The sequence below is a fragment of the Urocitellus parryii genome, chromosome 4 (assembly GCF_045843805.1).
Source record: "Urocitellus parryii isolate mUroPar1 chromosome 4, mUroPar1.hap1, whole genome shotgun sequence".
Taxonomy (NCBI): Eukaryota; Metazoa; Chordata; class Mammalia; order Rodentia; family Sciuridae; genus Urocitellus; species Urocitellus parryii.
This window is the reverse complement of record NC_135534.1, coordinates 71,829,717-71,856,491: the sequence shown is the minus strand read 5'-3', so window position 1 is coordinate 71,856,491 and position 26,775 is coordinate 71,829,717. Positions and strand designations below refer to the sequence as shown.

The 26,775-nt window shown below is 34.2% G+C and overlaps 1 protein-coding gene and 1 non-coding gene across 2 annotated transcripts; one reads left to right on the top strand and one right to left on the bottom strand.

The window, feature by feature from the left end:
- Positions 1-15,456: 15,456 nt before the first annotated feature.
- On the bottom strand, positions 15,457-19,556 carry LOC144254467 (RING finger protein 141). Its single transcript, XM_077797643.1, has one exon. It carries the CDS (start codon positions 19,441-19,443, stop codon positions 18,751-18,753), a length of 693 nt encoding a protein of 230 aa, XP_077653769.1. The 5' UTR covers positions 19,444-19,556; the 3' UTR covers positions 15,457-18,750.
- A 1,762-nt stretch (positions 19,557-21,318) lies between these two features.
- On the top strand, positions 21,319-21,425 carry LOC113181736 (U6 spliceosomal RNA). The gene has a single exon (XR_003300622.1). It is a non-coding gene; the product is annotated as a U6 spliceosomal RNA (small nuclear RNA).
- The last annotated feature ends 5,350 nt before the right edge of the window (positions 21,426-26,775 follow it).

Sequence of the window (26,775 nt, the reverse complement as noted above, 5' to 3'; positions counted from 1 at the left end):
ATCTTTAAATTTTTTTTTTTTTTTTTTTTTTTTGAGGCAGGACCTTGTTCAATTGCCTGGGTTAGCTTTTTTTTTTTTTTTTAATTACTTTAAGAACATTTCTTTATTTGGATTTACTCTTAACTGGGCTACTTTCTTGCTCTTTCCTTTCTTCTCTTTTCCTCTGCCTACCATCTGCTTACTCTTTTTTATTAGTTGTTCAAAACATTACATAGCTCTTGACATCATATTTCATACATTTGATTCAAGTGGGTTATGAACTCCCATTTTTCCCCCCGTATACAGATTGCAGAAGCACATTGGTTACACATCTACGTTTTTACATACTGCCATACTAATGTCTGTTGTATTCTGCTGTCTTTCCTATCCTCTACTATCCCCCCTCCCATCAGAATTAACATTGTCAAACTGGCCATAATATTGAAAGTGTTATAGAGATTCAATGGAATCCCCATCAAAATGCTAATGGCATTCTCCACAAAACTAGGCAAAACAATTCTAAATCTCATTTGGAAAAATAAAAGATCCAAAATAACAAAAGCAATCTTGAACAAGAAGAATGATAGAGGCCTTCCACCCAATACAGACCTTAAATAATACTATAGAATTTTAATAACAAACCAGCATGATATTGGCATAAAAACATACATGAATGTTAGTGGAATAGAAGAGAAGATACAGAAACAAATCTATAAATATAATCATCTAATACTTGACAAAAGTCACAAAAACATATGTTGGAGAAAAGATAGCCTTTTAAACCAATGGTCCTGGAATAACTAGTTTCCCATATGTAGAAGAATAAAACATGATCCCTACATTTCACCTGCATAAAAGTCATTGCAAAGTGGATCAAACACTAAGGAATTAGAGTAGAAAATATGCAACTGCTTGAAGAAAACATAGACTCAATAATTCAACATTGGCACAGGAAACAACTTTCTTAATAAGTCTCCTAAAGTGCAAGAAATAGAACTAAAAATAAATAAGTGGGACAGCATGAAATTAGATATTTTCCACACAAGAAACAATTAGGAGCATGAAGAGAGAGTCTATAGAAGATCTTTGCCACCTACTGCTCTGACATGAGATTATTAGAATATATAAAGAACTCAACAAACTTAACACCAAGAACAAATAACCTAATTAATAAATGTGCAAAATAAATAGACAATTACTGAAGAAAGAAATACAATTGACACACAAATATATGAAAAAAGTCACGTCTTTTAGCAATCAGTGAAATGCAAATCAAACTACATTTAGAGATCATCTCACTCCAGTCAAAATGATAATCATCATGAATACAAATAATAAATACTGACAAGGATGTAGGAGAAAAATGTACACTCATACATTGTTGGTGAGTCTGTAAATTAGTATAACCACTCTGAAAAGCAGTATGGTGATTCCTCAAAAATCTAGAAAAGAACCCACGGTATTACACAGCTATTCCACTCCTTTGTATTTACCTGAAAGAACTGACGTCAGTATACTTTAGTGATACAACCACATCAACATTTATAACAGCACAATTCACGATAGGCTAGATAACAAACCAGTCCATATGCCTGTCAACAAGTGAACAGATAAGGAAAATTGAATTTTGTTCACATAATGAGTTCTACACATTCATAAAGGAGAATGCAATGATGACATTTGGTGGCAAATGGATGGAAGACATAATGCTAAGTGAAATAATCCAGGCCCAGAAAACCAAATGGTTAAATATTTCCTCTCACATATGAAAGCTAGAGGGGGTGGGGTGGGGAGTCTAATGAAAATAGAAGAGATCAATGGAATAGAGAGGAAGGGGATTGAATGGGTAGGAGGAGGAATGGGAAGTGGGAGAAACAGTGAAATTAAATTGACCAAACTAGAGGTATAATGAATACTCCACAGTGAATTTTACTTTTATGTATATCTATAAAGCACTAATTATATATATATATATATATATATATATATATATATATATATATATATAATGAAAGACCAATAAAGTACAGAAAGTAGAACAGAATTTAGGAGGAGGGGAGGAACACAGAAAGTACTAGGGACTGAAATGGTGCAAATTATATACCATTGCTTGTATAATTATGTCAAAATTAACCACAATATTATGTGTAACTACAATGCACTGATAAAAATATGTAAAATTTTTAAAAATTGAGAATATAAATACCCTAAGTAAAAGTTACCAAAGTACTTGCGTAATCCATTTGAAGAAGGAACAATTAATAAACATGATAAATATTCAATAATCAAATACAAATCAGATACCAATACAATTTTTTGAAGTTTAATTTGAAAGGGCAAAATTAATGCTAATGTTTGGTGCTAGAGACAGTTTTTTAAAGGAAAATAATTGCTAATTGGGGAGTACCTTGGGGAGTGTGTATGAGAAGCATGAATATCTTCTTACATTTTCACTGATTTTTCATTCTATAAATATTAATAATCAGAAATAATAATAAAATAAATTTTCAAAAATATCTGTCTCAATGTCCATATGATCATGACAAACTTTGAAAATGGAAAACTGATTATTGTATATCTGTTTAATCTCCCCTACAATATATCCTATTTAATTATTTTTTTTCTTTTTCTTTTTGGTACTGGTGGTTTAACTAGGGACATTTTATCACTGAGCTATATCCCAAGCACTTTTCATTTTCTATCTTGCCACTTAGTCGTGCTAAGTTGATACAACCTCACTAAATTGCTGAGGCTGGCCTCCAAGTTGTGATCATCCTGCATCAGCCTGCTGAGTTGCTGGCATTACAGGCATATGCCATTGGCCCAGATTTTTGGTTCATTTTCAGAATTTCTCAACAGAAGGAAAGCTTTACGTGGGCCAAGATATACTGGAAACTCAACCAAATATGTTGTGTTGCTCAATTAAAATATTTCCTAACATATAAGTATTCTATAAAAACACACATATTCATTCCTCTTCTAAAGAGTGGACTTTAATTTTACAGTTAAGTGAATAATGCATATTATATGGTATTGTCACATTTGTCTTAATGAACCTAAACTATTAGACACTTTTCTTTATGAAAAAGTAAGGGAGAAGGACCAACAGGTATTCCTAGTTCAGGTATATCTTCTTAATTTCAGCTCTTTAAATATCATTTCCTGCTGATCTCTTGTGACTACAGAACAGTTCTTCTGGATTGGTAGATCATTTGTAATTTAGTCACTTAATTTACTGATGTATTCTATTCTGTGACCATTCTTTATTTAGAAATTCTGTGATGTAAGACTGGCCCCTATTAGATTATAAATCTTTGCAGTCAAGGATTACATTTACTTTTATTTCTTATTTCCATTACAGAGGCTGGAACAATGGCTCATATGTTTAAGAAGTGTAATCATGGTTGAATGCTAACTAAATGAATAAGAATTATTTACACTAGTATTGACAGGCAAATTGACTGAAGCATATGGCATGAGAGTTGTTGCTATAATTTTGTTGTTTTTATTATTACTATAGCTTTCTTGTTATTACCTAATCTTGACTTTGCTCAGGATGTAAAGGGGGAAATAAAATGTGGAAATAATAAAGATAAGATGTTATGTCTTTGTTCATAGTCTTTCAGAAACACACACACATGATTCCTAACATGGCATAGTGTGACATATAATGGCCATGCCATAGCTTTTCATTATACACCTCACAAAATGGGATTTGAGTATGGGCTGAAATTGGTGGGTACAACCCATTGATCTACTATTGCATTATGCTGAATCACAAATGTAGAGTAGAAGTTGAAAACAGTGTGAATTTAGGAATAACTTCAAATATCTATAATCTTTGGATTGGAAAGCTCAAGTCTCTGGAATAATTGATTATTCCCAGAACCTAGGCATTAGATCCAGGGAAAATGGCAATTAAAAATGTAAGCTCAGTTGTGGTATTTGAATTGACAAGGGAAACACTAAAGAGTGAGCATTGGTGTTCCTATAATGTAATGCAAACTTATTCCTGCTCTGGTTACTTCAGTCTCAGAATTGACCAAGAATCAGTCTTTCTGAAGGAGAAAGAAGGCACAGGGACTATCCTGTATCTTTTGTCATAACTAGTTAACTATTAATATTATCTGACATCAATAAGATCCATTGGCTGTTGTGAATTCAAAGCCCTGAATCTCATTTCTGTTGATCCTCCTATAGCATACTTTTTTTTTTTTCTGTTTCAATATAGACTCCTATGATCTAGGCTTTACTTTCTGTGCTGAAGATTTTGCATTCAACATAGAAGAAAGAAGCATGTGCATTTAAAAGTTTAACAATTAGCATAATGATGAAATCGAAAGCCATCCGGTGTGAGGTGTCTATAATTTCTGTAAAAATAATTTGCACCTTAGTTCTTAGTTTCTTATTTGATTCAAAAAGACAGAGAAAATTGGATGAAAGGTCATAGGGAGTCTTGGATTTAGAAGCTAAAGCATTATTTATTTTTTTTTCTGGAATATTTCATCTAACTATAAGTCAGGTGTAAGATGAGAAGGTTATTTATCCCTACCTCACAGAGATCAAGGTGGTAGAATCAAGAAAAATAAGGCATGCAAAAGCAATTTTAGAACTACAATGTGTTATATAGATGAAAGGAGATCTCATTGCTACTTGCTACTTTTATTTTAAGTGATAACTAAAAGAAAAAAATGAAGTAGAAGCACACCAATAGTTACTATTTTCTTTTCTTATAAAGGGCCTTCAAACACATGTGTTCACTAACCAGAAGAACCCAAATATATGTGAGTGTGTGTGTGTGTGTGTGTGTGTGCGTGCATGTTTGTATAACACTGTGCCAATATATGTATGTTGTGTTTTTTAAATCATTTTTCACTCACATTAATCTCAATATTTATTTATGAGATCTGAGATTAAGGACTAATTTTAATTGAAAGTGTAAGGTAATATAAGTCTTATACCATTAATTTAAACACGTAAATGCTCTATGGTACAAAGTTTGGTATCTATAGTTAAATACATAAGTAAATCATGGTATCCATAGTAGGAAGATTTTAGTGATCATTCCTGGTTTGATTTTAGGATAATTCGTTTATTTTTGCAAATAGGGAGGTGAGAATCAAAAGCATAAATGATTTTGTCAAGGTCATTGAATGAATGACAAGGTCAGGATACTGTATCCTGACCATGCAAAGGTAATATGTTCTATGAATTGGTCAAAGCACTAAATGTCTCTTTCAGTTTTTTTTTGAACTATATAACTAAGATAATAGTATCTACTTGAAAAGGACAAGGCATTGGTCAGTTTAGATTTGTCCTTTGAGAATGAAATGTAGCTCCACAGAAAGGTACATTTTAAAGACTTTGTTCTTTTATCCAATATTACTTTCATATTAATATAACATAATATTCAAAATGTAAAAGCAGAAACAGTGATAATATGACATTTCCTTAGCAAATTTACTAAGCTGAGGTTCATTATAATAATTCTTTGTAATAAGCCATAAAACATTTATGGATGGAAATGCACATATCGTGAAATTTTAATGTGTACATGCATATCTTAGATTTTAAAAACCCTTCAAGGATATTAATTTAGTAGTATTGGAGACACTACTAAATTAAATATCTCAGTTTGAACCTCAGTAGTGTACAGTGTCCACTGAATTTACTGAGTGTTAAGTTTGGCATTTATTTAGTTCTTGACTGTTTTGGAAACTCAGTATAAAAAGAATGAAGCAATACATGTACTGAAGGCAATGATAGAAATAAAATTACCTTTCATATTCATTTACATGCATATAACTATAAATATAAATATTTCATATATATATATATATATATATATATATATATATATATATATATATATCTTATTACTTTTTTCCCATTGTTTTTCATTTTCATGAGTCTTCTGTAGTTCCAAATAATCCCTCATGCCTAACCCATATACAGGGTCCCCAATGAATATTTGTTGAACAAATGAAGTGTTCCAAAGTGCCACTCATTCTATTCAAATTATTTCAAATTTAGCTCAAATATACTTCTATTGTGAAGTTTTCAAAAATTATTCTTCTCTCCTGCCAGAGAACTAAAAATACCTGCTTTCTATTCCACACTTGTCATTCCAGTCATTTATTTGTTGAATTATTATTTCAAACTTTGAGCCGTACCCTTAGGCTTGTAGTCTAAGTGAAGAAAAAGGCATGTGAATCAGCAACTGTAATGTATTTCAGTAAATGTTAGTATAGGTATGTTCAAGGTACTGTGCCAATAAGATAGGACACAAAATTTGTTGATGTATTTATGACTTCTCTCTTCAAAGAAAGAAGTCCTATGAGCTGCACCTGATTGAAGAAGACTTTTTACAAGTGAAAGTTTGTGGGAAGTTCATTAAATGTAGGGACCCATGTAAAAGTGTCTAAGAGATAACAGGCTGGGAATACTCTGGGTATTTTTAAGTTCCTGCTAATTTTATAATTTACATATATAAAAAGTGAGAAAATAATATTTCCCTCCACATTCCCCCCACCATTTCTCTTTCTCCTTCCACACTTCCTTTTAAAAGGCTTACTTCTTTTGTATTCTTCTTTTATCATTTTGAAATACGTCTTTTTATGCAGGACTGTATGTCCTATAGAACAATGAATCTGGAGGATTTTTTTGGTTGTGTGGAATATAGGAATGAATGTTCCCATTTCTCTTCAGTCACCTGCCATATTGTAAATTCTCAAAAATAGGACAGGAATGAAACCATGATTTTACCTTGATAATATATTACTGATTTTTCTTCCTCTTCTAGATTTTAATCTTGATAAGGGAGTATTGATATCATCTGTTTGCTACTTCTCATCAAAATAGGAGTAAAACATTTGCTGATTGAAGAACTTGTTATTGTCCTCATAGTGCACCTTGCAACTTAACAACACTGTTGTCATTGATTGTAATTTTTCAAGAGAAAACATAACCTACAAAAGCATGCCAATTGCACCTATAATAAATTGTAGTGAATTAGATACAATTAATTGCAGTAACATATTTTAAAATATTTGTATAAACAATAACCTATTTTTATCTCTGCATTATTTTGCTAGGTGCACATCCATGTACCACAGACTAGTAGCTTAAACAATAGAAATTTATTTTCTCCTAATTCTTGAGGTTTGAGGTTAGACAGCAAGGTGTCAGCAGGGTCACATTCTTCTAAGGGTCTTTTCTTGACTTACCCATGGTCTTTTTCCTGTGTCTTCATATTGTCCTTCTTCTGTGTGTGCTTGTGCTAATACCCTATTATCTTTCAAAGACAGCAGTCCTAGTGAATTAGGTTTTGCCTCACAATTTCATTCACCTTTGATTACCTCTTTAAAAACGCTATCTCCAATATAGTCACATTCTCAGGTACTGGAGTTAGGACTTCAAGGTATGAATTTTGGGAAGATTAAGTTTACCTTAAAGCACTTCCTTTTTTTCTAAGATGCAGAGAAGAAAATTACTGATTTCCCTGAAGTTTTTGTAGGAAGGCCAATGAATGTAGAACTGTCTGAAAAAAATCATCACATGATAGAATGACATTAATTAAAAACTGTTGATGGGTATTGTGGCACACACTTGAAATCCCAGTGGGTCAGGTGGCTGAGGCAGGAGGGTAGAGTTTTCAAAGCCAGCCTCAGCAACAGCAAGGTGCTAAGCAACTCATTAAGACCCTGTCTCTAAATAAAATACAAAATAGGGTTGGGGATGTGCCTGAGTGGTCTAGTGCCCCTGAGTTCAGTCCCTGGTACTCTCCAGAAAAAAAAAAAATGAAACAAAAAACAAACCCCTGTTATTGGGTAGCAAATGTCACTGTGGTAAGGTCGTTACTTTCAAGAGTATTAAAGAAGGAAGTTGGGATCAGAATTCATGTGTCCCCACATTTGATAGCTATGTGATCTCTGCTGCTTCTATAAACAGAGCAGCCGTGTCTCTATTAAAGAGTACTTAGTATTTTTACTAGCTATTTTTTATGTGTACCTTCTTTTTCCCTCTGTCCCTTTAATTATATTCCTGTTGCTTTGTGAATGATTTTAGTAGCAATCTTATTTTACATGATAAAATTAGTTTTAATGCCATGTGATGACTGGCAGAACCAAAAAATGGCATCTCCAAGAGCAATGGTAGAACACGAGCAAATCTGGTTGTGTTTGGGTTCAAAGGGAGCTAGAGGGTCAGGGCTATGAGAGGCACAAACTGAGTGTGAAGAAAAGTAAGTTTATCCATTACAGTTTGAACATAGAAAGGTATGAGAAACAGTGGATAGTTGGTCATCTGCTCTGTCTATCTGCAATAATACAGTAATGTTTGACCTTAGAAAGAGTCAATGATTTGGAAAAAGAAAAAACAACTGGAAATTGCCTTGATTATGTGTATTTTAATATTTGTGATGGCCCATGAGGCTTTATTATTAGTCTATATACTAGCCTAAAATATTCAGTAGTGGACGGAATACAGACTATAGCAGTTATATTCAGAAATTTATTAGAATCCAACATGAACATGTACAGGGTTGAAAATTAAAACATAAAATAACTACAAAATATCCAAGGTTTCCAACTAGCATTTTTTATGTGCTGTTTAGCTTTGATTTTAGTGTAATAAAAGCTCTGCAAAATCTGTTTTATGCTTCAATCTCACTCAATATGAAAAGAAATTATAGGCTTTTTAATGCAACTTTAAGCGGATCACCACAGAGTGGTGGAGACCACTGTAATACTGAAGTGTTTCTGGGTTTGGGTAAATACCATTGGAAAGGAAAACCGGAAGAGTCCAAATTTATATTACTATTTTGTCTCTCCTACCTACAAATATCAAACGATTATCATGATAATTTTAATTCTTACTCAGTGTGAAACAGCAAGAAAGGGATGCTGTTCATCATATTTCCTCCCAGGTCTTCAAAGACTGGAAGTTCAAAGATTACAAAGATCCTATAGTTCATTCTGATTCTCCTCTGCTCTATTTCCCATTAGAAGCAACAATTGATGCATTTCTGTACAATTCATTCAACTTGGGGATCAGAATTGAAATAAGAATATATATATTTTATATGTATGTGTATGTATGTGTGTGTGTGTGTGTGTGTATATATATATAGCCTGCCATCATTATTACTACTTTCCCCGCAAGAATCTTTAAAAACCTACCTATATGCTTACATATACCCATACATGAAGCTCTCAAGAGCCACAAGGTTTTGCTTGAGGCTAAGTGAACCCTGAGTTGCCAGCTGATTCTTTAATGGCCAAATGGCTTGGCTTAGAGCCCCCTCACCCTCCCTGCTCGCCCTTTCTTTGACTGCCTGTGCTGCCCTTGCCTGCATTGTAGTGTTTTAAAGTTGAGGCTCTTGAAGTGAACCCAGACTCCAAGCATTTCTTCCTGGTGAGGTAGAGCTGGACTCTCAACTCTGTTGGCAGCAGTAATATTTCTGTGTGCTTCCCTTTGCCCACAGTTAATGCAATTCATGGTATTTCTGGTGTCAATTTTTCTGAAGACATATTATGGGCTTGATATGAATACTGACATTTTATTTCATAGATACCAAGTATTAGACTTAAAAGAAAATTGAAAGCAAAAGAAAACAATCACATTTACTTACACCTTTTGCATGTAAACCACAAATTCAGGATAGCAGTTTAATTAATTGCCTTTAACATAAAAGGAACTCAATAAACTTCTGTTTAGTAATATTTCTTATTTTAGTAAAAAATTACTTTAGATAGAGATGTTAGAATTAAAATCGAGACTGAATTGTGGGGAATCTGTCTTTTGTTCCACCTCTCCTTCCCTTTCTTTCTTCTTCCTCATTTACTCAACCTCAGTCATTCCTTCCTTTCCTTCCTTCCTTTTGTTTTGAGGGGAGATTTGTGTAGATATGTGTATATATATATATATATATATATATATGTAGATATGTAGATATGTGTATATATATATATGTGTAGATATGTGTGTGTATATATATATATATATATATATATATATATATATTATTGAGGATTATTTACAGCAACATTCCACAGATTTTAGGATTTAATGGGGTAAGAGGAAATGTAGTAGCCCAGATAAAACCCATACAATTGAAAAAAAAAATAGAAAATATCCTGTGATAGCTGGGTATACTGAGTTAGTGTGCCATGTTATGGAGAATTCTATCTTCAAAGAAGTAGATCCATGCTAAAGACCATTTATTCTTTAGCTGGTGAGTTGATGAGCATGAGGAGAGTGTGAAGGCCACTTCAGATGGTAGTGGCTCCAGATTGTGGTCACACCAGCAGTGAGAAATGTAGCCTTTATTTTTTTCCCCTTCTCAAATAAAACTTAAGTACCACAGTATTCTAAAGTACAGACAAAAGTTATTAAAGATGAAATTCTTCAGCTACAACAGGCAGACCAATTCAATATTTGTTCTTGAATTTGAGTTTCCTAGTTCCAAATGAGTCAATAAGATTTCTGAACACAATTTCATCAGTGCTTCACCTCTGACTATGAAACAGCTAAGAAAGAACACCAGTATTGCTTAGGAGATATTATAAAGTTGTGGCTTATTGGCATTATAAGGTTGTCATCAATAGTTATGATCAGAAAGTGGACCTAAAAATGAGCTAAATGATTTTGAGGAAAAGATTACTGTATTATCTCACCTATAAATCATTTATTCCTCCTATAAAAAGATGCAATCCCAAACTAGATTTTTCCATGAGCTTATCCAAAAAAATCAAAGAATCTACTAATCAACAAATTTGAATTGAATGCTCATCAGTGCTAAAATATGCACCAGTGCTGACTGGGGATATAAAAGTGAATAAACAAAGTTCTTCCCTTAAAGAGATAAAATTTTGACAATGAATGCAAAGATCAAGAGCTAGATATATGCAAGTAAATAACAGAAATGTATTTAAATACATTGAGAACATATTAGAAGGGATTGTATTATGGGAGAGTATAGAAGTTTGGAAAATGACTATGAAAAGATGAGCTAGTGAAAAAGAACCAGTAAAGGATGTCCTGAGTCTTCTCCAGCTGTACATGCTTGAGTAGAAGCTGGCTGAACATTTCAAGCAAGACAAAATGAAAAGCACTGTGTTAGTCTTCTTTCATCACTGAGACTACAATTCCTGACAATAACAACCTAGAGGAGGAAGAGTTCATTTTGACTCACTGTTTTATAGGGTTCAGTTCCTGGTCAGCTGTTTGCATTGTTTTTGGCCTGCAGTGAGGCAGAGCATCATGGTGGAAGGACATGGGGGAGGAAAATTGCTAAGCTCATGGCAATTGGGAAGCAGACAGAGAGGTAAAGAAAAAGAAAGAGGATATAGGGATAGAATACATAATTCCCAAAGCACACCCCCAGTGACCCACTTCCTCCAGCCACCCTTCACCTACTTGCAGTTAAGACGAAGTAGTCCATTAACTGCTCTAAAATTTAATCCTTTTATCTCCTATGTTAACACAGGAGCTATGGGGGCACATGTCATATCCAAACCATAAGAGACACCTTCAAATGTATCATGTAGCTACTGAGCATAAAGCATTCATATCAATGAAGTGGTGGATGCATTCTAAAAAGGACAAGAGGAAATGTAAACAACACGTCTCTGCATTGGAGAAGCCAGGTCTGAACTCTCTGTATAAAGAATGGGTTCTTTACTGTGTGCTGATATGGGGACCTTAAAAGAAGAAAGGAGCGGATTTAGATAAGCACAGCAGGGAGATAGCACAGAATACAAAAATGGGACAGAGTGAGGAGATTTTGATAATGATAAGTTTTTCATTTCTTTATTTAGGGCACTGATAGGGCCCTTTCTAGAATGGAGAATTTGTGAAGATGTGGAAAATAAGGCTGTAAAAGCTTATAACAGAATAAAATGTTCATTTCTTCTTATGAGATTTTAGATTCTGATAACAATAAAATATCAGAGTTAGAGGAGAATTAATAAAGAATCCAATGCAATTTCCTCACATTTTAAATGAAATTGAGTTGTTTAAAGGAACAAAGGGTGAAAGGAGCAGTAAGTAAGTACACTTCTGCTTATAGAAGAAGAATTGACTAAAGAGGAATATTACCTGAAATGCACAGAGGCATATACCAAGTTTTAGCAGGTAGGCAAGGGCTAAATTACAAAAGGTCCTTGAATGCCTTGTCATGTAGTCTGTTTGTGATCATGGGGTAGAAGGAAGTGGGGTGGTGGCTCATGCCTATACACATGCTGTATTCAAGGCGGGAAGGGGTAGAGCCATATTAGCAATACAAGTTAGTACTATCCTGCAATCTGCTAAAATATGAATACCATTATTTCTTCACTATTTGGATTAAAGTCCCAAATCCTTCAGTCAAATGTATGAGACAGAACTCAGTATGCTATAATACATATCTCCCTGCCCACTGAAAAAATTCAGCAAAACCTTTAATGGTTGACATTGAATTTTTCTTCTTTTTATTAGGAACAAATGTGTCAGATAATAGGAACTATTCTGACTAGCCCCTGGCTCACAGTCTTCCTTTCAAGGCTGTTTTTGGAGATGGAGGTTTATAATGTTAATTGAAGGTCAAAGCAAGACCCCATGGACCAAAGCTTGACAAGTGAAACATAAGTTTGCACAAATGCTGCTGATTTTCCAAGATGTACAGCCATGGAAAAAATAAGGTGTTAAATTGCCTCCTTAACACATTTATTGTTTCGGCTTTGAATTTAGATGCTAATATGCCAACACTAAAGTGATCAGGGAAATAGTCCCATTTTTTGAGTACATAGCATAAAGTGAAAGATAGCAGCTCACAATTGGACTAAAATGTAATTCTAATAGGAAAAAAGAAGTTCAGAATTGAATATTGGTAGTTTTGCCAAATCTCAAAAATCTTCTCTGGTGAAATGATTCGTTGATACTTTTGAAATCCAAATTGAACTTGTCTGGGAGTTTTAAAAATGTTGTTTGTATGTGACTCAGTTTTAGGAATAAAATAAAATTTGTCCGGTCTGCAAAATAATTAGCAGCAATAAACCGAGAGCAGTTTAATAATACTGTTGTTCATAGGAGCTAAGAATTATTCATGTAATATTTGCCCTTGTACAAGCTGGGCTGTGTTGCTTTCTCTAGGTAGGAGTTGTCATCCTTATAAAGTGAACTACTGAAGATAACTTGTCATTTGATGTTGGAGTAAAAATAAATAAAAAGTCTGTTTAGTGAAAAACACATGGCAGACTATTCATTTATTCATTTCCTACCCACCCTCTATCAGCAAAGCCATATTAATTAGTTCTTTGATAAGAAAGCCTACACTGAAAAGATTAGGTATGTTCAAATATGGGCATATTCTCAAATTGTCATTATTTCCCAAACTATTTCCTTCTTTCTTCTTGCTTTCATCCTCTCTCAATAATACATACTAAAAACTAGATAATTCTAAGCAAGGTGTTGATGTACACCAGCTTAAAAAATGTCAATGAAATGACTACTAATGAAATGAAACAGGCTAAATAATCTTCCATATAGGACCAAAATGTAACAACAAATATTCAGATATTTTAGATTTTGTAAGCAATAAAGTGTCTGTCAAAATTAGTTCTGGATTGGGAATGTAGCTCAGTGGTGGAGCACTTGCCTAGCATGTGCAAGGCCCTGGCTGTAGTCTCCAGTATTGAAGAATAAAATAAATAAATATAAATAAAAATTTAAAAAAACCCATAGCCAATATTTAAACGAATGAACATGAATATAGCCTAGTGAAATTTTGGTCACAAAAGCAGGCTGATGGAAGCCCACAGAGTTGATACTTCAATGTGCACAAAATGTTGGGGAAGATTGAGCAGTGTGCAAAGAGCACAGATGTTGGATTTCCTGCTTTATTCCTTTTTAGTCTTGCTACTAATTTAAGAGCCTTCTGTATGAAAGTGAATAATTGCTCTTTGTTACCTGATTTGAGTAATTATAATGATGAAATTATAAGAATGAATATATTTCAATTAAAACGATTCCTCTCTTTTTAAAGTTTTTTTTTTTTTTTTTTTTTTTAGAATCTTATTAGGAACCACCAACAATCTAATCCTTTGGGTAGAACAATATTTTTCTTTGTGTTTTGCTCCAGATAGCAGTAAGAGAAATCAAAGGGAATAGATCACCTTTAAATCTTATATTCATCAGCATGCACTGTTTTGGAGAGCATGTACATCAATATTCTAGTGATTTATTTTCCCATTTTCAAAACAGAGGAAATGAGACACAGGATCACTAAAATGACTGGTTCAACATCAGACATTTATAGTGGCAGAGTCAAAGTAAGAATATATGTTTTCTTATCACCTCAGCTATTTTTACAATGATATTTCCTTTTAAGTGGGAAAAATGGGTAAAACATAGGTTCCAAAAATTGTAGTATGCATATAGAAAGGAACTATTTGTTTATAGTGAAAAGCATCTTAACATATGTAGAATTGTTTCTCTAATTTGCTATGTGAATAATTTCAGTGGCTGAGAAAAATTTTAAGACAATTAATCAGATAATAAAAATTCAAGAAAGACATCCTTTTTATTAAAGATAGCTTTGTCTCTTCACAGTTTGTAACAAGCAACAAAATGTCTGGAGCTTTAAAAAAAATAAATGCAGCCTCTTGTCGCAACCCCTCGCCGGCAAGGGAAAAGACGACACAGGATTCTTCCTTCAGCAGTTTACTCATAATGAAAAGACAGGAACAAGAGAAGAAAGCGCGCGCCCAGCGGTCAGTCTGCCCTAGCTTAAGTACCCAGCCTTGCCAATGAATCAGCACCACGTGGAAGAGTCTAATAGGTGCAGCGCAGCGGAAGCAGGCCAGAGCCCAGCCCACAGCCCAACAAGGAGTTGTTTAACAACTCTAACCGCTGAGTCATCAGAAGCAGGAAGCCAGCGCCATTTTCAGGGTGCGGTCGTCGGCTCCCAACAGCCTCTGCCCCTTTATCTAACATTTCCATTTCCATTATATGTGACATTATGGCTCAGTGTTGTTGTTGTTGTTTTTAATGGAATCTGTGGCGTGAACTAATAGTCTCTTGGTGTGCAAGTTGCCTTTAAAACCACATTCATCTTGAGGCCAGTGGACATTCATCCTGGCTCCTCTGATGTAGCTTCTGGGCTATAATTTAACCTTCCTTCTAATATAACTGATGCTTAAAGAAGCTTCAAAAATAGTTGTATTTTATTACTTAAAGTTTTTAGCAAGATGGAGTACATCAAAGATACATTCTGGAAAAGGGTATGTGCTCATCATATCCTGCTTTACTAGTGTTTAAGAAATAAATGTTCCTCATGTGCCCCTACCACCCCCAGTCATGCTGCAGGATCATCCAATGAGTGAATAGGGAGAGTGTGAATGAAAATGATAGTGGAAATAAGAGGTTTTTATGTTCATGGAAGAGCATTAAAATTTAAAATTCCAGTTTTTTTTTTTTTTTTTTTTTTTTTTTTTAGAGTATTTTATCAATTATTTTTACTGTCAAATAGGGCAAAATATTACTACTGCCAATATTATATATTATATATTATATTGTCAGTGTGGGTTATCAGCTGACTTCTCCAATCTCCAATTAGTTTTCTTATTCCTGGATAGACCAAGTAAACTTCCAACAAAACAAACAAACAAAACATCAACAAAACATAACATAATAAAACATAACAACAAAACATAACATAAAACTAAAACATAACAGATAAAATGTAAATTCTTCAGACTGCTTTTTAATGAACCTACCTTCCCAACATTAAAAATCACTGAACTGAAAGATATTTCCAAACAGCCTTATTATCCAGATGTATATTGGATATAAGAAAATCAAGTCCAATTTGAAATTATTCTCAAAACGTAGCACATGAACATCACAAATCCTCAGAGCACAAATAGTCCTCTTAAGGAATATAAATATTTAGTATAGAAGAATGTGAAATAACATAAGAAGGAAATCTCTTCATTTAGCTAAAATTGCTAAAATGCTGCTATTCTCAACCTCTAAATTCAGTACAGAGTCAAACTCATTTTCTCAAACTAAAGTACTACAGCATTATAAGTAAACCCTTTGTTATTGAGTTAGGATAGAAGGGAAAACTATAGCTTACAAAACAAGTTCCTCAGAATAACATGAGACCATTTCACAAATCCTAGAAGGCACACATATTTCCTATCATAGTAAGTGCATTTAAGTACTTCATATTTAAAAAAGACAAAGCTGTACAGAATAGAAAAAGCATACATTTTGTCCATTAAACAAATTTACAACTCTTATGATTATGATTAGATATTACAATAGAACCTACCTAAAGTTCACATCTTAAGAATTATCACTCAGTTTAATAAAGTGAGCAAAGAACTACGTTCATTTAATAAGGCTAATAAAAAACATTTTTATATTTCACAGTAGATCAGTTAGTGTCTTGGAGTTCATATTGCAAGATAAAAAGGTATATGCAATATCAAGCCACTGTTTAATAATTCCTTTAAAGGTGACCCTGGGGGATAAAATCATTGGCTATACCTGGAGAGATCAAAAACCTGGAAAGCAACATTGCTCATTTCCAGAAATGTTTTAAAATTAAGACACTCCAAATTAAACTCAGTCTAATGCAAAATGACAATTAAAATTTTAGATCTGGAAAACATCTCAGAGGATCACTTATCCTAAGGTTTTCAAATAACAAACGTTCCATGTAATAAGAGGAATCAATGGAGAAGATTTAGGAACCTGCAAATTTGACTGGAATTTTAAAATTTTTTTGATTTAAAAAAGAAAAACAACTCTCATGGTACAAATTTGTTACCAAATTTTAATATATGTGTTACCAATGCATTACTATGTGTTTTCATTGGTTAACCTAATGTTTAGTAATTATAGTACATAAAGTTTATATAAGAAAATTTATATTAATGAAAAAATAAGAAATATAGTGGGCTAGAATGTGTGCATGCATATGTATATAAGGGTTCTAAGATTTTTTACTTGAAAAAAAGGATTCCACTGCTGAAGTAGTAGTATGAAAACCACAGATAAAAACCTGTTTCTAAAATAGGAAACTACCAACAAGAGTAAGAGACTTTCTCAAGGTTACACAATCATCCAAGTGCATCTCCATGTTGATGTGATAGAGCTTCCAGTATTCTGCTTGCATAAACACCCAGTAGTGAGTGTTTAGCTATTTGGTAATTAGCTGATCCTATCAGGAGTCAAGTTATTAGCCAGATATTTTTCCTTGAAATGGATTTTATTTTATTTGCATGTCCATTTTTTTTTTTTTTTTGGTACTGGGGATTAAACTGAGGAGTGCTTTACCATTGAGCTACCTCCCCAATTCCTCTTACTGAGACAGGGTCTCACTAAATTGCTGAGGCTGGTCTTGAACTTGCAATCCTCCTACCTCAGCCTTCAGATTCACTGAGATTACAATTGTGGACCACCATGCCCAGCCCTATTAAAATCTTAACGTTCAAAAATTTCTGTCATCAATAGGTAGCAACTTAAATTTTTGGTACTTAGAAAAACAGGAATATTTGTAACTTGTTAATAATAGGTCAAAATTTGCATGGAATGTTAAAATATTTTTTAAAGGAGACTTCAAGCCCTAGTTTTACTATATGATGAAATATTGTTAAAATTAATATTTCTTAAGCAAAAATCTAAAGAAATGGTTGAGGTGCTAATGAAGACCATAATTTCATCATTATTATATTCTTTGGGAGATTTTCAAAGGAAATACAGTGAAGCAGTAAGGAAGCCAAATTATCTTCTAGTTTTCTGAGATGTTTTATGTAAATATGGTGAAAAAGCCTCATCCTATTTCCTTATTTCTTAATCTAAGAAAATCAGGGACTATGAAACCCAGAGAGATGCCTTCAAGTTAAAATAAAAGCACCATAAATGAACACTGAATGACTTATTATAATTTAGAAGTACAAAATTTAGTATTTGTGATTAAGAAAAATTTCCTTCTGAAACTCCCCAAATGCATGAGCATTATAAAAGTCAATTAGATCAGTTATCTAGCTTTGGGAATGCATTTCCAGGACAGCCAAGAAGGTTCTCCAGCAGAAATTAATTTATAAGGCAAAGCCCCAACTTTATAGTCCTCAACTAAACTGTATCATATAACAAAAAAATGGATTTTTAAGTAAAAAATAAAAAATACATAGTTCCAAAACACACTGAAGTTATATAAAGTTACGAAATAATTGTGGAGCACTTCAAGTAAAATTGTAAAAGGAGCAATAATTGACCACAAGGGGGCATAATAAATACTCCTTAGATTCCAGCAGAAAGACGTTTTAAGTAGTAACATGCACTTTGATGTAGTCTACATTTTTAGTCATTTAAAAATTTCTCTCAGATGGCTACAACTTTTCAACATTCAAAGTTTATAAACCTAACAAAAAAGATTCCAGAATACTCATGCCTTGAAAAACTGTAGTGTCAAAAAGCCTCCGGAAATATTGCTGTTATCTGCTAGCAAAGGATTCAAGAGCAATTAGTTCTAATACACATTAGAACAGTTAAATAATAGGGAAGTATGATCTACAATAGTAGCAAATTTTAGTTTACCAAAATGGAAGACATGGGAAGTTTATTTTAAAAAATGGGACATATTGTCACAATAGCAAAAATAAGAGGGTGGGAAAAAATGCTTTTTCTGTATCGTTGCCACAATATCCCTTCATTTGTCCTCCATGACCACTATGTATTTGTAGCCCACAATAGCAAAGGAAGATCTCCCCCCATGGAAGGTCATGGCCTAAGGGGCTGGCCTGCTTCATCAGCCATGTTAAGAATATAGTTAGCCATATCATCTTCAGTAGGTGCATCTGACACCACCCAAGATTCGTTTGCTCCAGTCATCTGCAGGCGACAAATAGGGCAATTCCTGTGCCGATCACTCCATTTATCAATACACTTCTGACAAAAGCTGTGAGCACAAGGCAGGATGAGGTCAGCCCGCCCATCCATACAGATACAACACTCCTCCTCATCCGTCAGCTGCTTCACCCTTCCCATCCAAAGACTAGCCTGACATGATGTTACAGAAGATGAGTTCTCATCAGCTTCTTCAGAGGTGGAGCTCTGAGCCAACACTCCTGCTGCTTGACTTGTGATGTCCTTATAAAGCTGAATAAACTGGTATAAATTCATGATCCGTGATGCTTCCACAATGCCAGTGCTTTTGTTAATCTTGGTACAGACCACGCGTACAACCACTTTCCAAAAGGCAGAAGAATCAGACCCAGGTTGTACCTCAAAGAGAAGATGTTTTTCCTGGCCAGAAGCCACTTTAGCAGTTACATCATTTAGTTCAGCTACTCTCCCAAGAAATTCTTCATAAGTTAAGGAGCTACTTTCTCGAACCAATATGATGTGTTTTGCTACTTTTTCTGGTAACTTGTTAATAACCAACTGTGTCTGATCCGAAATTTGCTGTCCCATGATGAAATGATGTCTCTTAGAATCCAGAAAGTGTTGCTTCACATAGTTTCCAAGTTCAAGGCATCGCGCTCCAGGCGTGAGCGACGCCGCCTCGCCTCGGGCTCAGACCAGCAGGCGGCCTAAAATTCCAGTTTTAACATACAATTTAGCTTGTCACTTAAGACCTACTATGATTTAAATATTAGATGTCTCCCCAAAATTCATGTGTGAAGCAATGCAATAAAGTTTAGAGTTGAAATGATTGGGTTATGAAAGTTTAACTTAATCAGTGCATTAATCCTCTGATAGGGATTAAGAAGTGGTAATTGGAGGCAGGTAGGGTGTGGCTGAAGGAGCTGGGTTATTGGGGTATGCCTTGTGTACTTGGTGAGTGAATTACCACCCGCTCCTTGGTGGCCATATTCTGGGCCACTTTCTTCCACCACACTCTTCTGCCATTATACTCTACCATGCTTCAGGCACAGAGCAATGAAATTGGCCATCTATGGAGCAACACCTCTGAGACTGTTGAGAACCAAATAGCTTTTCCTCCTCTAAATTTTTTCTTGTCAGATCTTTTGGTCAATGTGGCAAAAAAAAAGCTGGCTAAAACAAGACCCTATATCCATGTGATCTTACCCATCCTTATCTTCTTCTAATGTCTCATGAAAAATATTCATTGCAATCAAATAAGATTGCAATTCCTATCAGATCAGCATACCTCAAACTCTGACTTGTTGTTGTTCTATACTAGGAATTAGAAGGATTTTACTACTGAGCTACACCCCAGCCCTTTATATTTTGAGACAAGTTCTCACTAAGTTACTTAGGGCCTTACTAAACTGCTAAAACTAGCCCTGAACTTGCAATCTTCTAGCTCAAGCCTCACAAGTTGCTGGGATTTGTAGGCATGCAGCACCAAGCCCAGTTTGTAGAAATGTATTTTTTAAGAGATTAACTTTGACCGGTAGAAAAGTCTACTGGAGTCATGCCCCAAATACTCTAAGATTATCTGTGTTTTCAAAGAAGAGTGTGAAACTATGAAATATTTTGACTCCAAAAGATCTGTGGACCAGAGAATATTCAATTGGAGAAATAAATGGATACTCTCTAATACCTAATTACTTTTTAATGTATAGTGATAAATACGCCATTTCATATATAATAAGTATCTTGAGCTGGAGCATCATGAATTGGGTTTGTTGGGGGTATCTGTGATCTCTAGGAACATTAAATTGGATGATCTGGAACCATGCAATGAATCAGATATCTAAGACTACTTTCTTCCAGCTATTTCCTGTCAGGATGAGAAAAAGCTTTAAATTACTGGATAAAATCTGAATGTTTAAGTGTGGCCTCCTCTGTGTGCCATGTGCGAGCTTCATTGATGCTCAAATTCTAAGCTACCATACATGAAGAACAGTTAAAATGATAATAAAGCAGATACTACAATTGCCCTTTAGGATTGAGAGCAAGATAAATGTTTTCCACATCTGGTCCAATAAAAGCATATCTTGGGTTTTCCTAAGTAAATAGGGTCTACCTTCTTTGCCTCCTAAACTTGAGTCACTTATTTTTTTTTAAAGAATATGGATTATATTTGATGATTGATTTTTTTTAATAGCAGTGGTATACTTGTATATGGGGTGGACATGAGTGACTTCCTCATTGACCCTGCAAATTTTAGAGTTCAGAGTCTTCAAGCATATGTTGGTATCATATTTCATATGAGTAGTATATATTCTTTGTCTCAATAACCTGAGCACTTGTGGCTTACATTACATTTATTCAAAAACCATTTAAACTTCCATAAGATTATTTTGTGGGTCAGTTTGACCGATATACAATGACTGTAACAAGCATAAAGTGCTAAAAATCATCTCAAATGAGATTGGAGTGCTGGCTTTGGCAGTGCATATACTAAAATTGGAATGATACAGAGAAGCTTAGGATGGCCCCTGTGCAAGGATGACATGTAAATTTGTGAAGCGTTTCAAAATTTTCAAAATGTAAAGTTATACTCAATTCATGTGTGATGCATTCTACTATCATATATAACTAATTAGAACAAATTAAAAAAATAAAACAAAAGAGATTGGATTTCTTCAGACCTAAGTCCTCTATTTGATTTTCACAGATGATTAAGGAAACAGATGATATTTAGATTGGACATGTGTAGTTCAAGTTTTGTACATGCAGACAAGTCATCAATATAGGAATGCAAACAAATGCACAACGAACAGTTCAATTATGGATACTGTGCAATACATAAAATATAATGTTTTATATTGTTTCAAAATGATAATTTTTCTAACTATACCATAAATAATTTCTCAAATCTTTCAAATCTTTTTTTTCTCATAACGTGGAAAATGTTATTAAAGGCATTTTACAATTTTATTGCCTGTCCAGTGGATTCATATGTATACCTCCTTCTTCCATAAGATAACTTAGAGAAAGGGGATCTATTATGTATCTTTAATTTTTTGTTGTTGCTGTTGTTCTATGGATTTTACTGCTTCTGGCTTTCAGGCCATTCACTTCAATTAATCTGTTTAATGCATACTTTTGGCTAAAGAATATTTACGTGAGGTGTCAAAGTCCTAAATCTTGTATGAACAAAGACTATGAAAATAACTAATATTAGCAATTAGGGCTTTGTTTTTTGACCCTCATGAAAACGTTTTCTCTATTCCACTAAAACTTCCCAACTGGTCACCTTCCTTCTGCACATACCCTAAAGAGATATAAGTTGGTATATCTGGAGAAGCTCTGTCCTTCTCAACTCTAGTCAACTTCTGCATATTAGGCCACCTAAGAATTTTTTGTTTTAATATTTATTTCTTAGTTGTAGTTGGGCATGACACCTTTATTTTATTTATTTATTTTTATGTGGTGCTGAGGATCGAACCAGGCCTCGCACATGCTAGGCAAGCACTCTACCACTGAGCCACAACCCCAGCCCACTTAAGAATCTTTTGAAGGTAGGAGAAGGCTGTCTCTTTGAGGAGGCCAGGGGCATTTTTACCAAACTGAATCATTTGAGAAACCATCTGAAAAATATGAAGATGACCATTAAGAACATAGATAATCAGATTATGCTAAGTGAAGCTAGCCAATCCCTAAAAAACAAATGCCAAATGTCTTCTTTGATATAAGGAGAGTAACTAAGAACAGAGTAGGGAGGAAGAGCATGAGAAGAAGATTAACATTAAACAGGGATGAGAGGTGGGAGGGAAAGGGAGAGGGAAGGGAAATTGCATGGAAATGGAAGGAGACCCTCAGGGGTATACAAAATTACATACAAGAGGAAGTGAGGGGAAAGGGAAAAAAAGGGGGGAGAAATGAATTACAGTAGATGGGGTAGAGAGAGAAGAGGGGAGGGGAGGGGAGGGGAGGGGGGATAGCAGAGGATAGGAAAGGCAGCAGAATACAACAGTCACTAGTATGGCAATATGTAAATCAGTGGATGTGTAACCGATGTGATTCTGCAATCTGTAATATGGGGTAAAAATGGGAGTTCATAACCCACTTGAATCAAAGTGTGAAATATGATATGTCAAGAACTATGCAATGTTTTGAACAACCAACAATAAAAATTAAAAAAGAACATAGATAAATAAGTAAATGTGTATTATGCCTTGGGAATTAGAATTAATAACTCTTTGGAGGTCTTCAGTCTCCACCATCAATGGTCTATTCTCTACACATGCAACTTTCTGAGCTGGGTGAGGTGATGCACACCTATAAACCTAGCAGCTTAGAAGGCTCAGGAAGGAGGACCACAAGTTCAAAGACAGCTTCAGTAATTTATGGAGACTCTAAGAAAGTTAAGGAGACCCTGTTTCAAAATTTTAAAAAATAATAAATTAAAAAGGGCTGGGGATGTGGCTCAGTGTCTAAGTATCTCTGGGTTCAATCCCAAGTATACAACAAAAACAAAAGCAAAACAAAACTTTCTCTTAGGGGTTTGATTATGTTCTCTAAATATACATGGTTTATCTAATTGCTTTTCTAAGGCATAGAATCTAAAGGGAATATTCTTGGACAGCTAACTGCCTGGAGACTCTCACTTTTGAGCTCTGAGTGCCCTTCATATCTTAATACCCATTATGCACCAGTCTTCCTCCTCTTCCAAAACCAGATGAATAGAATGAATTAGAGATGGAGAGAGAGAGAGAGAGAGAGAGAGAGAGAGAGAGAGAGAGAGAGAGAGAGAAAGGGAGATAATATGGAAAACTCTCCTATAATGAATTTTTATGCACTATGCATATACCAATTTGCATTTTTTCCAATATAAAAGTGTGACCATGTCAAATATTTAATTCCCCCCCCCCTTTTTTTTCTCTAATTAGAGAAGCAGAAAAGGCTACAGTCTAATTAACTATTTCTTTCCCGATTACTTCCTGGCAATCCTTAGAGCTTATAGGTCCAAACTCACCCAGGTCCCCTGTACTCAGAAGTGATTTTTAAATAAGAAAAAAATGTAAGGTACAATGGAATAAAAGAAAACTATTTATTTTCCATGTGTTCATATTCACGTGTTTCTTTCTTAGAAATGAGGTAATAATCCTTCATTTGTACACCCTCCAGGTTAGGTAACAGCTCATAGGCTAATTGCTTGTGAGCATTATACACAGTAATCTTAAGATGGAATCGAAATTAAGAAGCTGATTTCCACAGACGGAAAAATCTCACCAGACTGCATTATTCTCAAAGAAGCATTTACAATCAATCTCTAATTCAAAATTCTCCAAACTTTCTTAGACTTGAATCACAGATTTTTGCTTTAAGAAAAATCCTCATCTGTAAATTCTGTTTTTTCTAAACTGTGGTCAGATAATAGTCTATAATAAATATTTTAAACTAATTAACTGTGAGGAATCATATAGAATGTTATACTGTGGATTAGCACACTTGGTCCCATTTATTCCCTGGTTATATTCTGAGTGATAGTTCCCAGTACATAACCCTTATTATCCTGGAATTCTTTTGGTATATTCAGCTAACATTTGAAACTTCTGTAATGTCATGTTACTTTCCTTTTGCTTTGTTCTGGGTTGGAACACCACTCGCTTGCTGTTTTGATCCCATATATTCTTAGACAGGTATTTTATATATAGCTATGTCATTCATATCTTACTTTGGATGTAGTCTTGTAAGATTATCTAAATTTGCTTTGTCATTACTCTGCTTACTTCAACCCAGTGTCTACCATATAGGAACTTAGGAAAGTTCAAGAATCCCAAGTGAATGCCCTTCCACTCTCTATAGGGGCATATATATGGGATGCCCCACATAGCCAGATTCCTTGCATAGCAGTATCCTTCCAGATTACCAAAAGCAGGGTAAACCACAATTCCCTTTGAGTTTCACCTCCTTCATGACAGCCTGAGGAGTCCTACTGACATACTTCCCATAATATTGGTGTACGTTATTTAAAACAGACAAAGCAAAGCAAAATCCAATAATTTTAAATCCCAGGAAATAACCTTAAAAGCATACAGCAAATAAATATTTATTTAATAAAAAGTGCTGAAACAGTAAGAAAGGTGAACATTTCTGGTATTTGAAATAAAACATATACTACATACATCCTTTCTCTGTGATGAAAACTCCAGTTCAGACTGGCACAGACAAGAGCATTAAGATCCCTTCTCTACCTCCAGAACTATCACTCAAAAGACAGTTTTCCCTATACCTTTTCTCAGCTACTGGTTATAGACAAATTCCTGGGTAAATATAGTCAAGAGGAGATTTCCTTTATTTTTTAATTAATTATTAATTTGCTGAAACCCTAATCAGAGGATGAAGGCTTTTCCTGGGGCATGGAGTCTGGGTCTTTTGTCACCCTAACCCAGACTCAGTGGGTGGTTCAAGCCAAGAGAGGCTGGTTGAGAAGATCTAGAGATATCATTCAGTTCTCTCACCCATGTATAAAGCTCTTAGCTACAACATAGAGCTGTCATTGGAAGAGAAATATAGCATTGAGTACTTGGCCCTGTTTTGGTACCAGAGCTGTAGCTCAAAGACTTTCTTTCTTTGGATGAAAAACTAGACATAGAACAGAGATTTCCAAGTCCCACTCCAAATGAACTAATTTCATTTAAAATGTAATGTGGAGAAATTAATGTCATATAGAAGAAAATTGGTAGAAGATTGATAGATTTGTTGGAGATATTATTGGCTAATTTATTAGAGAAAAATTGGGAAGAAACACATGGAATGAGCATTCTGGGTCACAAGAAATATCAATATTGACCTCAAGGAACTGACCCTTCAAAGGAACCACAATTTGATTGGATAAACCGATGAAGCAATTTATACCCTAAGACTTGTTCAATAAACAACAAAGAAAACAAAACAATAAGAACAACAACAAAAAAGACAGAGTAATCAGACCTAAATTAGTAAAATTTAACAGTTAGATATGGTCAGGAAAAGAGATAAACAAAAAGGATCCTTCACTGCCATACCAAAGTGACTATAGGCATACCACAGTTGACACCTAAAGAGTAAAATCAGAGATTTTACACTGCAAGGAGGAATCAGATAACATTAATATAATTTTGCCAGTCACTAAAGAATTAAGCAAATAATAACAGTTCCCAGAGAAGAAAATTAGAGCCTAGAATTGTTACAATATATAATATAAAATGTCTCATTACCAACAGTAAAATTTACTAGATATAATATGAAACAAGAAAGCAAAACCTGCACACACACACACACACACACACACAGAAAACACACATGTGTGCACAGGAAAGAGGAAATAAGGGTGATCAGCTGTTATATTTAACAAAGACTTTGATAAAACTATTATGATTATTTTCAAAGAACCAAAAAAGCAAAGGAAGTTTTAATAAAAATAGCACATCTAATCAAAAATAGTAATAAAGAGACACAGAGAAAAAAAGTCAAATTTTTGGAGTTAAAAAGCATAATATAAAATGAAAAAAAATCTTTGGAGAGGATCAATAACAGATTTAAATTGGCAGAATCGTTTGAAATAAAATCAGTTATTGTGTAATACAAGAACAGAGGGGAAAATAAGTCATGGAAGGAGAAAACTGTATAAATCCTCAGAGATATGTAACAGTGTCCTTAATAGTGTCCCAACCTGGGCATAGTGAGAATACTGGAAAGAGACGAGATAAGAAAAGAGTAGGAAAAAAGAAAAAAATATGAGTAGATAATGGCTAAAAATGTCCCAAATTTATTAAAAAGCTACAATCTACAAATACAAGAGACTCAAAGAATTTCAACCGGGACATGTACAAAGATATCAACAAATAGATACATAACAAGAAAAAATTAAATCAGAAGACAAGGAGATGATGTTAAAAACAG

Excerpts from the sequence above, each read along its gene's own strand:
- LOC144254467 (XM_077797643.1), bottom strand. The coding sequence starts at position 19,443 with ATGGGACAGCAAATTTCGGATCAGACACAGTTGGTTATTAACAAGTTA.